Source organism: Bidens hawaiensis, unplaced genomic scaffold (assembly GCF_021521415.1).
Source record: "Bidens hawaiensis isolate Kalapana, Puna unplaced genomic scaffold, B.hawaiensis_p1.1 tig00008259_1, whole genome shotgun sequence".
Lineage (NCBI taxonomy): Eukaryota > Viridiplantae > Streptophyta > Magnoliopsida > Asterales > Asteraceae > Bidens > Bidens hawaiensis.
This window is the reverse complement of record NW_027491588.1, coordinates 1003464-1016453: the sequence shown is the minus strand read 5'-3', so window position 1 is coordinate 1016453 and position 12990 is coordinate 1003464. Positions and strand designations below refer to the sequence as shown.

General features: G+C 39.5%; 1 protein-coding gene and 1 pseudogene across 1 annotated transcript; one reads left to right on the top strand and one right to left on the bottom strand.

The window, feature by feature from the left end:
• Positions 1-584: 584 nt before the first annotated feature.
• Positions 585-2644, bottom strand: LOC143637396 (zinc finger BED domain-containing protein RICESLEEPER 1-like; annotated as a pseudogene).
• A 1403-nt stretch (positions 2645-4047) lies between these two features.
• On the top strand, positions 4048-4905 carry LOC143637395 (uncharacterized). Its single transcript, XM_077104792.1, has one exon. It carries the CDS (start codon positions 4048-4050, stop codon positions 4903-4905), a length of 858 nt encoding a protein of 285 aa, XP_076960907.1.
• Positions 4906-12990: the final 8085 nt, after the last annotated feature.

The window sequence follows — 12990 nt, the reverse complement described above, 5'->3', positions numbered from 1 at the left end:
GAATACTAAATGAACACAAACGAACACTAAATGAACACAAACGAACACAAAAGAACAATCATTAACAGCATCTGATCATCCAAAAATTACATCCAAATTGTTTTTTATGAGTACATGAAAAGAATTCATCAAGATTCTATCAAAAAGTTCATCATTCCAACAAAAAAATCAACCGTTCATCCTTGTTTCATCCAAAACGTGTTATCCAAAGTCTTCCATGCTAACCTATAATAAAAAGAGATATATGCTATTAGTGGTCCTAATGTACATATTATATTTACGAAACCAATAACACAATAATTTTATACTTCACCGTGTTTTTCATTCAAGCATGATGTATGCAATATCGCCATTTTCTTATAGTTAGCAATGAAAAAACATGTTAGTTGTTGAATAGTAATGAGATTATAATTGAAAGAATAAGCAAATCACCTTGGTTTTCTTTTTATGTAATCCATAATAATGACGATACCAATCAGCTCCACAAACAAGTGTATCTACCATCTTCGTTCCTAAACATGAACGATGCGGGTCGATAACCCTCCCACCAGCGCTAAAAGCTGATTCAGAAGCAACAGTTGTTATCAGAACGGATAAGATATCAGCTGCCATTTTAGACAAAATTCTACATTTATGCCTATTCTCCTTCCACCATTTTAATGCATCAAAATTTGTATTAGCCTCACACAAGTATATTCCTTCATCCAAATAAGTGGCTAACTCTGACTTCGCGCATTCAACAGTATTAACACTTCTAATATGTTGGGCGAACTTAGCACTACCTGTGTTCATACTATATCGAGAAGCAGTGAAGCTAGAGCTGTTAGAAGTACTAGCTCTGATCCCGGTTCCACTGTTGGATTGAACAGTATTGGATTCTTCATGCGCCTCAACATATTCTTCAAACAAATCCTCTAAAGCATCACGAACAAGTTGAGCTTCTACTTCCCACAAACCTTCAGAATATATTATCTTGAAAGAAAAATTAATTAACTGCATTTTATATCTAGGGTCCAAAATAGCACCAAAAGAAATCAACAGATTAGAAGAACCCCAATACTTATCAAATTTTCCTTTCATCTTAAGGGCCATTGAATTCATGCAATCACCCTCCTCTAAAGCTACTTTATCCAATGCTTCCTTTATAACATATAACTCGCTGAGAAATAAATTAGAAGTTGGATACTCGGAACCTACAATATTAAAGAATAATTAAAATAAAATATCTAGATTAAATATTGATTAACTATCACATTAGTCATTATATTGACATGTTAAAAAAATGATGATATTATCTGTAATTGAGAACGCTTACATGAAATTATTTTGGTAGCCTCATTGAAGAGCGAAAGGAACGAGCACGCACTTTCGACTTTATCCCAGTCATCACTACTTGGCAATGTCTTGTATGTACTTTCTCGGTCAGCATAATTAACAAAAACTTTTTTAAATTCCAAGGCTGTGGATAACATAGCATAAGTTACATTCCACCGAGTAGTAACATCCAAGATAAGATGCCTTTTTTTCAGTTGCAATGTTTGGTGAGCTCAGTAAAGAGATGCAATCGTCCCGGAGAGGCACCTACATGTTTCACGCTCTCACGAACTTTGTGAATTATATGCTGAATTTCTGATAGACCGTCTTGAATTAACAAGTTGAGAATGTGCGCACAACAACGAACGTGGAACAATTTCCCATCGAGAGGAAGTTTCTTTTGAAGATTTAAATTTTCCAACAACATTCGAGCTACCACATCATTAGTCTTGGCATTGTCAACAGTAAACATAGCCACCTTCATCTCAATATTCCAATCTTTTAAACACCTAAATAAGCAATCATAGATGTTTACTCCGGTATACGGCGGAGGCACATCTACAAAACTTAATATGTATTTGTGAAGCTCAAAATCCGAGTCTACAAAATGGCATGTAACTACCATGTAATGTATATTCTAAAGAGATGTCCACATGTCAGTTGTGATACTCACACGCTTGGCATTGTTCAACAATTTTTGAATTCTTTTCTTTCCAAGATCGTAACTAGAAATACAATCTTGTCGAGATGCTGCACGTGAGATCTTTTCAAATTCTGGATTAGCTTCCTTCATCAACACGTTAAACAACTCATACTCAACAAAATTAAATGGTAGTTCATGCACCATAACCATATGGGATGATATCTCCCGTATCTTAGCATTGCTAAATTTCCAGTTTTGGACCATTGATGAAGAACCCTATGCATTTCTAGAAGATGCATTTAACTTTAACTGTCCTTTAACATCAGCTTTAAATTTCGGAAAATTATTGTCCATGTGCCTAATTAACGGTGTAGTGGAGCTATCCTTAGGCACCTTCAGTTTCTCATTACAATGCATACATTGAAGGAGTTTAGTTCCATCAGCAGCAGTTATTTTACGAAAATGATCCCAAGCGCGTGATGTCAACTTTCTTTTCCGTTTAGTGTAATGCACTTCATCTTTATCATTGTTTCCTTCCTCTTCTACCACGTTATTTTCTTCAGTGTCATTCGCCTTCTCATCTTCATCATTAACTATTATGACATCATCGCTACTAGGCGCCTTTTCCGACATTGGAGTATCCGCACTTGCTTGAAATTCTATATCATTTAAACCAAGTCTAGACATCACTCAAGTCTCAATTGATAACCTAAAACATAAAAAAAATAACAAAGTCAGATTATGATTCAAATAAACATAGTTCTTTTAATATACAAAGTCATTTATACTTCCAAAATACTATAGAATGAATTAACAGTTTTGGACAGGAACAAGATACTAGTCGTCTTACCAGTCATCGGTTAAATCATGTGACAACTTAAATAGTTTAAACATTTTAAAGTTGCAAATTAAAACAAAATATATAGTATTTTGTCTATTAATATGTGTGTTTGCAAAGTTAGTATCAAAATAAATCAGATATTAAAACCTATTGCAGCATTTAGACGAAACCTAATGCAGCATTTTGATGATGCATTTTATGACAGTGAGCATGTTCGTGTTCGCATTAGGAAGAATATTCTCATCTAGTTTGTGAGATAAATGTCAAAAACTTACTTTATGGCGCCGGATCTGGAGAATCGGATGTGCGAGAGCGGATCCGGATCTGGAGAATCAGTTGAGATACATGTGGAGAATCGGCGCATCAACTGGAAAATCGGATTGAAATTTTTGAATTGTGGCTTGTGTTTGTGAGAGAAAGGTGGAGAGCAGAAGCCAAAAGCGGCGCAAGTAGGAAATTAGGTTTACTGCCTTAATGGTTTAGATTTATTCTATTAGGGTTATTCAGATATTATAAAGATACACACATTTAAGTAATATAATTTATATTTATAAAATGCAAATGTGTAAAGGTCTAATGTTATGCATTGATGCTATAATTTATATTTCATATTTTTTTATAGCATATGTTATAAACGAACATAAATAAACGAACATAAACGAACAATTAAATGAACATAAACGAACGTTCACGAACATAAATGAACAAACGAAAGGTGTGTTCATGTTCGTTCGTTTAATTAAACGAACACAACTTTTTGTTCATGTTCGTTCGTTTAATAAATAAACGACCATAAACGAACTTCCCGCCGAACGGTTCACGAATATTTCACGAACGTTCGGTTCGTTTACAGGCCTACCAATATCCTGTGTTTGTTTGTTTGATCTGATTGTTTGATCCGTCTATGCCAACAATTGGTATCAGAGCTACGACTCGTTATCGGAGATTTTTTTTAAAAAGTTATCTGTGTTTTCTTTTGTTCATGTTTCAAGCAACTAAAGTAAAGAAGTAAAGTCATGTTGTGACCATTAATTGCATCATCGATTTATTTGTGGGGTTCAACAAGTAAAATTTTAAGTTAAGTTTTATTCTTGCTCCTGTCCATCGTTTAAAAAAAAGGAGTGTATTTTGTTTTGTCTTGCCTTGCCTTGGGATTCAAATCAACACAGTAGCTTGGTTTTATTTTTCTTTTGAAAATAGAACCTTGGTTGAACGTTTAAAAATATAAGGTGCCAAGCAACTAGCAGTCATGGCTAGTGATAAAGAAGGGAGCTCGGGAACAGTGAAAGAATCGATAGGTGGTTTTCCTTTGCAAGCACCAAAGTTAACTTCGACCAACTACGCGTCATGGTCGGTTATGATGAAAATTATCTTGGGTGAGAATGGTTTGCATGATGCGATTGATAAGGAGAAGGGGACTGGAATTGAAGAAAGAAAGAAGTTTATGGCCTTAGGTGTTATCTTTCAAGCCCTACCTGAAGACGTGATGCTTCAGATGGCCAAATATTCGGAACCGAAAGATGTTTGGGAAGCGTTAAGAGTTTGTTATCTTGGTGCAGAAAGAACTCAGAAAGCTCTTGTTCAAATGCTAAGAGCCGAGTTAGATGGATTGAAGGTGGGGGAGACAGAAAGTATTGATGATTATGCAGCAAAGTTGGATGGAGTACAGTCAAAGTACAAGAGCTTGGGAACGGTACTTGAAGAAGAGGTTTTGGTAAGAAAATTCTTGAACTCTATGCCAGATAAATATTTACCTGTTTCTTCGATGGAGCTACTCGCAGACATAGAAACAATGGCGTTTGAAGATGTGGTTGGACGTTTAAAGGCATATGAAGAAAGAAACAAGTTCAAGAATGTGAATGGAAGTTCATCCCAAAGTCATCTCATGTTCACCCAAACTGAAAAGAAAGTTGAAAAGTACCGAGGACGTGGTAGAGGTCGTGGAAGATATAATGGACGAGGAAGAGGGAATCTAAGATGGAATAATGAACGTGAGAATAATGAACGGGTTGAATACCGGAAAAAGAACCCTGGAGAATGGCAAGACAGAATGAAGTATGTGACGTGCTACAACTGGGATAAAATTGGGCACTACTCGAATGAATGAAAAGATCCAAGCAAAGGGAAAGAAGAAGTGAATTTGACAAAGAAAGAAGATGATGTTGATCCTTCTTTGTTCATGGCAGTTTTTTCAATAAAGTGGGTAAGTTTGAATGAAAAGAGGTTATCCCTGGTGTGTTTGAAAAGGATGAAAAGAATGAAGGAACGTGGTACTTAGACAATGGTGCAAGTCATCATATGTTAGGAAAGAAAGAGTCTTTTACTGCCTTAGATGAACGAGTTCCGGGTCAAGTGAAGTTTGGTGATGGATCCGAGATCGAAATCAAAGGTAAAGGTAATGTAACTATGGTAAGTAAGACTAGTGAAAAGAAAACGTTTTGTGATGTTTTCTATATGCCTAGTTGAAGACCAATCTTCTTAGCTTGGGTCACTAAGATGAAGAAGGATGTAAGATTGAAATAGCCAACGGGATATTGAGGCTATATGATCAGAAAAAGAGATTGTTGATGAAGGTTCAAAGAAATCTAAATTCGACATACAAGATCAAGCTTCAGGTATATTGTAACCCTAACAACTTTGAAGTTGAAAAGACTCAATGTTATGATGTGAAACCGATTATGAAAGTGAAGAATATTCGGTTTAGAACGATTCCAAATGATTTGTTTGGAGTTCGTGAAAGTATTGGTCAAGAACAAGTTGATGAGAAGAATCGAGTTGAGAAAGAAAATAGCAATATGGCTTCAAAGTTAAGCACGAAATGAACGAATGCTAAGTTTGAGGAATCGGTGAAGCAAGTATGTTATGGTTAGCTTAAAAGAAGGAATAAAAACAAGAAGAGGAACAATTCAAGATTAAGGGGTTGAATGAAGAATAATCTTGAATTATTAAAAAAGTTGACAGTTTGTATTGTAAGTTTATTTTAATGTGGATTGTTCTATAATAAGTTTGCATTGTTTCCCAAGTTAGGTTCGGCTTGGAGATCAAGTTTAGTAGGTCTATAAATAGTGTCTAGATTATTAGTTTTATTTGTGTGAGTCAAGAAGTATCTTCTCCATGTAAGTTTGTTATGTTCGTGAAGTCCGTTTGATAAGTTCGTTTGATTATATAAATAGAGTCGAGGGTTGTCACCCCAATATGCTGTGTTTGTTTGTTTGATCCGTGTGGGCCAACAATCGCATCTCTCCTTCGAGTTAGAGATAATCAACCCCCCCCCCCCTCTCAAAATGTTCAATGTGAATGGAGTCCCCAATATATCGTATGACTAAGAAAATATGGATCTCATGTTATCGTCTCACTAATATTGGTAGTAATCACAGTTTGAAGATCTCACTGGTATAGATAGTGATCACCTCTCAAACATGTCACAACTATAAGTAGTGGTAGTAGTACCTAAACAGTGATCACTTGTCGGTAACATGTTGGAAGGCTAGACCCTTTTCCAATAAAAAAAATAATTTTCTTTTAAATTTCGTTTATTTTTTCTATTATTATTATTATTAACTTTTTTTAGTATTACCTTTACTAACTTTATAAATATTATTGTATATATTATATTGATATTATTTTCATCGATAAAAAGAATATATCCTATGATAAAACCAATTAAAGTAATTAAAATCGATCACCAAAACCTCATCCCACTTTTAGGTTTTTGAGTTACCAAAACCGAACCTTTTTTGAGTCTACAAATACCAGTCAGACGGAGCCCTCCATAATAAACTACACACAATAACCGATAACCCAAACCCCCTCGATTGGTCTTCACGGCAAAAAATCACAATCTGTGCAGCCAAAGGGCTCGTGTGGTTGCATCATAACTGCAACCCGCGTGTCCTCCACAGAAACACCAAGTTTAAAATTCATTTTACTAGATGCAGACCTTGAGCCCAAAATATATGATTTTGGGCTCGCGAGGCTCATGAATTGGATCGATAAGCATTTGAGTACTTTTGTAAACGGTGAGTTTAGTGGTTTGGGTGCACCCAAATAACTAAATGGATTAAACTGGTCAACCCATGAACCACGGAGTTGACACAAATACAATCCATTTAGCTAAACGCGTTTGCTGGTTCCATCAGAAACTGGCCGAGACCCGTTTAGGCTGAACCCAAACCAACAAGTTTCTAAGATCATATTTCCATGTCATAAATTCACACCATTAGCCAATTTGTGTGATTTCACACATTAGTTATCTTTTATATATTCAAAAAATGACTTTTGATGTTCATGCAACTTTCTATGTTTGAAAATCCGGTTTCCAAAAATGCGGTTGAGTGATTTAATGAAAGCTACTGACAGTTTTAGTAAAGATCACATAATTGGGTCAGAAGAACGGGTTGTTTTTACAAAGCCGTACTCGAAGAAAGCACCTCACTCATGATAAAAAGATTACGAGACACTCAACATTCAGAGAAAGAATTCGCATATGAAATGGCCACACTCGGGAAGTTAAACACCGAAATCTGGTCCCACTTTTAGGTTTTTGTGTCACCAAAACCGAGCGGTTTTTAGTCTACAAATACATGTCAAACGGAACCATCCATGTTAAATTACACACAATCACCGAGAACCCGACCCCCCTCGATTGGCCTTCACGGCTAAAAATCGCGATAGGTGCAGCCAAAGGGCTCGTGTGGTTGCACCATAATTGCAACCCACGTGACCTCCACAGAAACATAAGTTCCAAATGCATTTTACTAGATGCAGACCTAAAGCCCAAAATATCTTATTTTGGGCCCGCGAGTCTCATGAATCCGGTTGATACGTATTTGAATACTTTTGTAAATGGTGAGTTTGGTGATGTTAAAAGGTAACATTTTAGTTTTTAACATATTCTTAATATTCTTAGTTAATTGTTTGTATTTTTTATCATTTAACATTTGTTATTTTCTTGCATATATCTATTGATGAGTTGGACTGATATAAGACGTTTGGGCTTGGAATGGAGCTGTTGGGCTTTGACGATTTGATGTGGTATCACATCCCGACTAGCAAATGCGGAAGCGTAAAATGGGAATGCAATAGATACCTCTTGTATCAACCACATTGTTTATAAAGAAACATTACAAACTAATTTACAATATATTGCATTGTTCTATCTTTGTTTACAAATTAGGTGATACAAATTAAAACCATTTCTTTAAACTGTTCTACTTCATACTATTACACTTGCATCTATTTACACAGCATCGACCACAGTCCAAAACACATAGCACATCATCATTCTATTCCAATTTCGGTTGATGTGTTGTAAAACACACGTATTTTCCGCACCTTTTATCTACGTAATATATTATATTTTATGTGTTTTAACTCGTTGTATTTAGGTTTTACATAAGTTTGTTCATATTGTAGGTTATGGGTTACAAGGAAGAAGAAACCAAGCTTTTCGAGCATTCTACGTGCCTTTTACGCATACAAGTTCAAGAAAAAGCTCAAAGCCCGACCCATATGCATCATGGAGGCCCATTACTTACAATATTATAACATAAAAAAAATTTAAAAAACCCTAGCAGCCAAGCAACCTGCGATCGGAATTCACAGCAGAATGAAGAAAAGAAAAAAATCTTTTGTCGGCTAGGTCTTGGTGTTTGTGGCGGCTAGGGAAGGAAGAAGAAGGCAAGGACAAGTCGCGGGATCATTCACCATCAATTTTACAGCCACGAGCAGCCCATAAACATCCATATCCTTACACCTTTTTCATTGTTCATATACTTTGATATACTTGTTCAATTGATTAGTAGTTTTGCAATTACTTGAGATATTGACTTGTTATTGATTAGTATTGATTATTGAATGTTTGAATTGATATTTGAGATGAGTTTTATGGTGATTTCATTGAGAGTTTGCTGCTGTCCAAAGATGATTATTGGCTAGACTTGCTAGTTCTACCTAGGAATGATGAAAATTGTTAATGTTTGATGAGCTTGTTGGATTGTTTGATTGCTAGACGTATTTTGCTATTGTAAAGTTTGAGTTAGACTTCAAATAGGTTGTGTTTAAGGGCTGGAATTATTGGTTAATTGATTGAATAAACCCCGTGTGTTGATTGATTAGTTTTGTATTGATTGATCGGTGCATTGTTTGATTTTAGACTTGGTGTTTAGGGTTTGTTTGCGGTAGGAACAACCGTAGGGTTTTGTTGCATGGTTATTTGGTTAAAGTACAGCGGTTAGACACCTTCTTTGAGACTGAGAGGTGATAAGAAGTAGGGTCGTCTCATTACCTTTGCATGCTAGAATAAGGATTGCGCGAGAGCGAGTTTGTTTCTTGTCAGGTTTAGGTGTTTTGAGCGATTAGTTGACCTATTTTAGTTTAAGTTGAATTGTTCCTCTATCCTTGGTTGTGTAGTATTCATTGCCATTAGGGTCGAGTGTTGGTGAGACCGAGAGGTGATCTAGCATTAGAACACGTTAGCAATTGTTTCCCGATTTGGTCGTTTTAGCCAATTTTGAGTAGTTTAGGCTTGTTGAGTGAGACTGAGAGGTAATCCAGTGAGCCCGAGCGATCCTTAGTTGTGTCATCTTTAGGACCGGTGTCTTGAAGTCATCCAATCCATTAGCTTGTTAGGCCTACAATTTGATTCAGACCTAGGTAGACGTTTTTCTCCATCCTATGTTAACACAGTTAGTTTTTCGTTAAGTTTTCTATTTTTGGTAAGTTTTGTCAGTCAGTTAGGTTAGTTCAGTTAAGTTAAAAGAAATCAAAAATCAATTAAATATTATTCTAAGGTAGGTCTTGTCTAGGGTTAGTAATCGTTAGCGTCTTACGTGTCCACATGTTCGATACTCGGACTTCCTAGGTCTATACTACTTGCGATCGGTTCACTTGCCGGTTGTATGTGGTTTTAGGATTTTCGTTTTAATATTAAAGCTTAGTTGTTAGGGTCATTATTATAGGGTTATTAGAGACACATCAAGTTTTTGGCGCCGTTGCCGGGGACACGGTTTTAGGCGTTTTGAGAGCAATCCGAGTTAGAACTTACCTTTTGTGCTACTTGTAATTATTTTTGTTTTATTTTACTTATTTGTTAGAATAGTTTAGATAATCTTATTTCTAATTATAGTTTTTATGCGAAAGACTCGACCTCATGGACCACCTGACACTGACGCACTCCCCGAGCCAGAGAGAGAGTTTCGTGAGAGACATCGTCCCGTTTCACCCTCGTCCACTTCTTCATCCGTTGACCCCGACGATAGGGATAGGATCATGGGCGACATTCCACCGAGGAGGACGGTTGCGGACCTGGCCCGACCGGCCAATGCTGGCGCAAGATCCAGCATCGCACCACCCGCCATTGGAGTTACTACGAACTGGCAGATCCCGTCGAACATTCTAAATACCATTGCTCATTCTGCTCAGTTTCACGGGTTGCTTCATGAGAACCCGCACTTTCATCTCACCCGCATCGTGCGTATCTGTGACACTTTCCATCTTGCGGGCGTTTCCGAAGACGCTGTTAAGCTCCGCGTCTTTCCATTTTCACTCGCTGATCAAGCGAGTCTGTGGCTCGAGTCCCTCCCACAGGGCTCTATAGCTACTTGGGCTGCCATGCAGAACCAATTTCTTGAAAAATACGATCCTCCGGCTAAGGCCGCTCGTTTGCGTAACCAGATGCATTCTTTTCAGATGGAGGACACCGAGAGTTTTTACGAGGCCTGGGAGCGATTCAAGAATCTATTAGCGTTGTGCCCGAACCACGGCTTGAAAGATTGGGCGGTCGTCGAGAAATTTTATAATGGAGTGACGTACGCGACGCAGAGTATGCTCGACACGGCGGCGGGAGGAAATCTGTTGACGACTAAGGACCCTGATGAGTGTATCGCTTTATTCAATGGGCTAGCTATAAGTGGATACCAGAGACCACCCGCCAGAGGAGGTAAGACCGTCGATTCCATCTCACGAGGCATCCATTCGGTGGACACGACCACCGCACTGACGGCACAGGTCGAGGCGTTGGCGAAGATGGTGAAGGATATGCAGACGAAGAGCAAGTTGTGTGAGATCTGTAGAGGGGGGCATGATACCGTTCAGTGCCCAGTCAGTTCACAGGAGGAGGCCGTAGACTTCATAAGAAATCCAAACCGAAATCCAAATTCTTTCAATTCTTATAATTCGGGATGGAAAGGCAATCAGAACTCCAACTGGAGGAGCGGCAACCAGCCCGGGTTTCAGCAACACCAGAGTTTATTTTAGGATGCCGGTGAGGGAGCGAGCAGTGGGGAGAAGAAGCCCACTTTGGAGGAGATGATGGCGCAACAGACACAGATGTTGTCGCAGCTTATGACGCGTGAGGATTCCCAACACAAGGAGACGCAGGAGAAGCTTCGAGAGCACGAGCAGTTCATGAGGAATCAAGGAGCGTCGATTCAGAGTCTCGAGCGGCAGATGGGGGAGATAGCCAGTCGATTGAACGAGAGGCCGCAGGGTTCACTACCGAGTAACACCGAGCAGAACCCGAAGGGATTCGCTAAAGCTGTAACAACGAGGAGCGGTGCAGGGGCACGAGATGAGCCCGGGATTCAGTAGAGGTCTAGAAGAGGAGTCGTCGAGGAGCCTGCAGTAGTTCTAGAGGAGCAGGTGGATGAGGAGATTCAGATGGAGTCCCCACCAGCCCAGGTGCATTAGAGGAGCAGCCTAGGGAGTTTAGCACAGGCCGAGAGACAGTAGCTACCGAGCGAGCCGCCGAGAGTCTACAAGCCCAGAGTACCATACCCCGGGAGACTCCGCAGAGACAGAGATGAGGAGCAGAATTCCAAATTTCTTGATCTTTTGAAGCAGCTTCACCTTAACATTCCATTCCTTGAGGCACTGACTAAGATGCCTAAACACGCGAAATTCCTCAAGGATATCCTTTCGAATAAGGAGAAGCTTGCTGAGGTCGCTTCCATCCCATTGAGTGCTAGCTGTTCTGCTGTCTTACAGAGGAAATTACCAGAAAAGATGGCCGATCCAGGGAGTTTCACGATTCCCTGCATCTTGAGCGATGATACGGTTATTCATGCGCTGGCCGATCTCGGCGCCAGTATTAATCTCATGCCGTATTCCGTGTATCGCAAGCTGGGTCTAGGCGAACCGAGGCCCACCAGGATGAGTATCCAGCTTGCTGATCGTTCTGTGAAATACCCTCGAGGGGTGGTCGAGAACATGCTGGTTCGTTTCGACAAGTTCATCTTCCCGGTGGACTTTGTCATTCTGGACATGAACGACGATGATAGGTACCACTGATTTTAGGCCTACCATTCCTTGCCACTGCACAGGCGTTGATCGACGTCTGCGAGGGTAAGTTGATTTTGAGAGTTGGGGATGAGAACGTCACCTTTGACGTTCGACAGTTACTGAAACACCCCAAGTCTGCTGATGACTCCCTGTACTTTATCGATACCATGATGGAGCATGTTGGGGAGTTTTTAAGCGAGATCTGTGAAGGATTTGCCTCCGACACTCAGATTCTCGATAGGGACATTCCGAAGACTAAGATGGTTGCCATGACCGATCAGTCAACGGAAGATGACGCCGAGTCACATCACCCTGAGTCTGAAGTGTCTGCTGGGATCGTACGTGACGATCCGATGGACCGACCTTCTGTCGAGAGCCCCCCTCCGTCCTTAGAGCTTAAGGATTTACCTGCCCATCTGGAGTATGCGTTTTTTGACGAGGATAGGAAGTTGCCGGTTATTGTCACATCTGCTTTGACGGAGGTCGAGAGAGAGAGACTGTTGAGAGTGCTTCGAGAGCACAAGGAGGCCATTGCATGGAAGATTATCAACATCAAGGGTATTAGCCCTTCGTTTTGCACACATAAAATCCTCATGGAGGATAATTATAGGACTGTTGTTCAGCCGCAGCGGCTGCTTAATCCGAAGATGCAGGAGGTCGTGAAGAAAGAGATCATCAAACTCCTTGATGCGGGGATCATTTTCCCCATTTCTGACAGTTCGTGGGTTAGTCCAGTCCAAGTGGTTCCCAAAAAGGGTGGCATGACTGTCGTCACCAATGAGAGGAATGAGCTCATTCCCACTAGGACTGTGACCGGTTGGAGAGTCTGCATCGATTACCGCAGACTGAATGATGCCACGAGGAAAGATCACTTTCCTCTACCTTTCATTGATCAGATGTTGGAGCGTTTGGC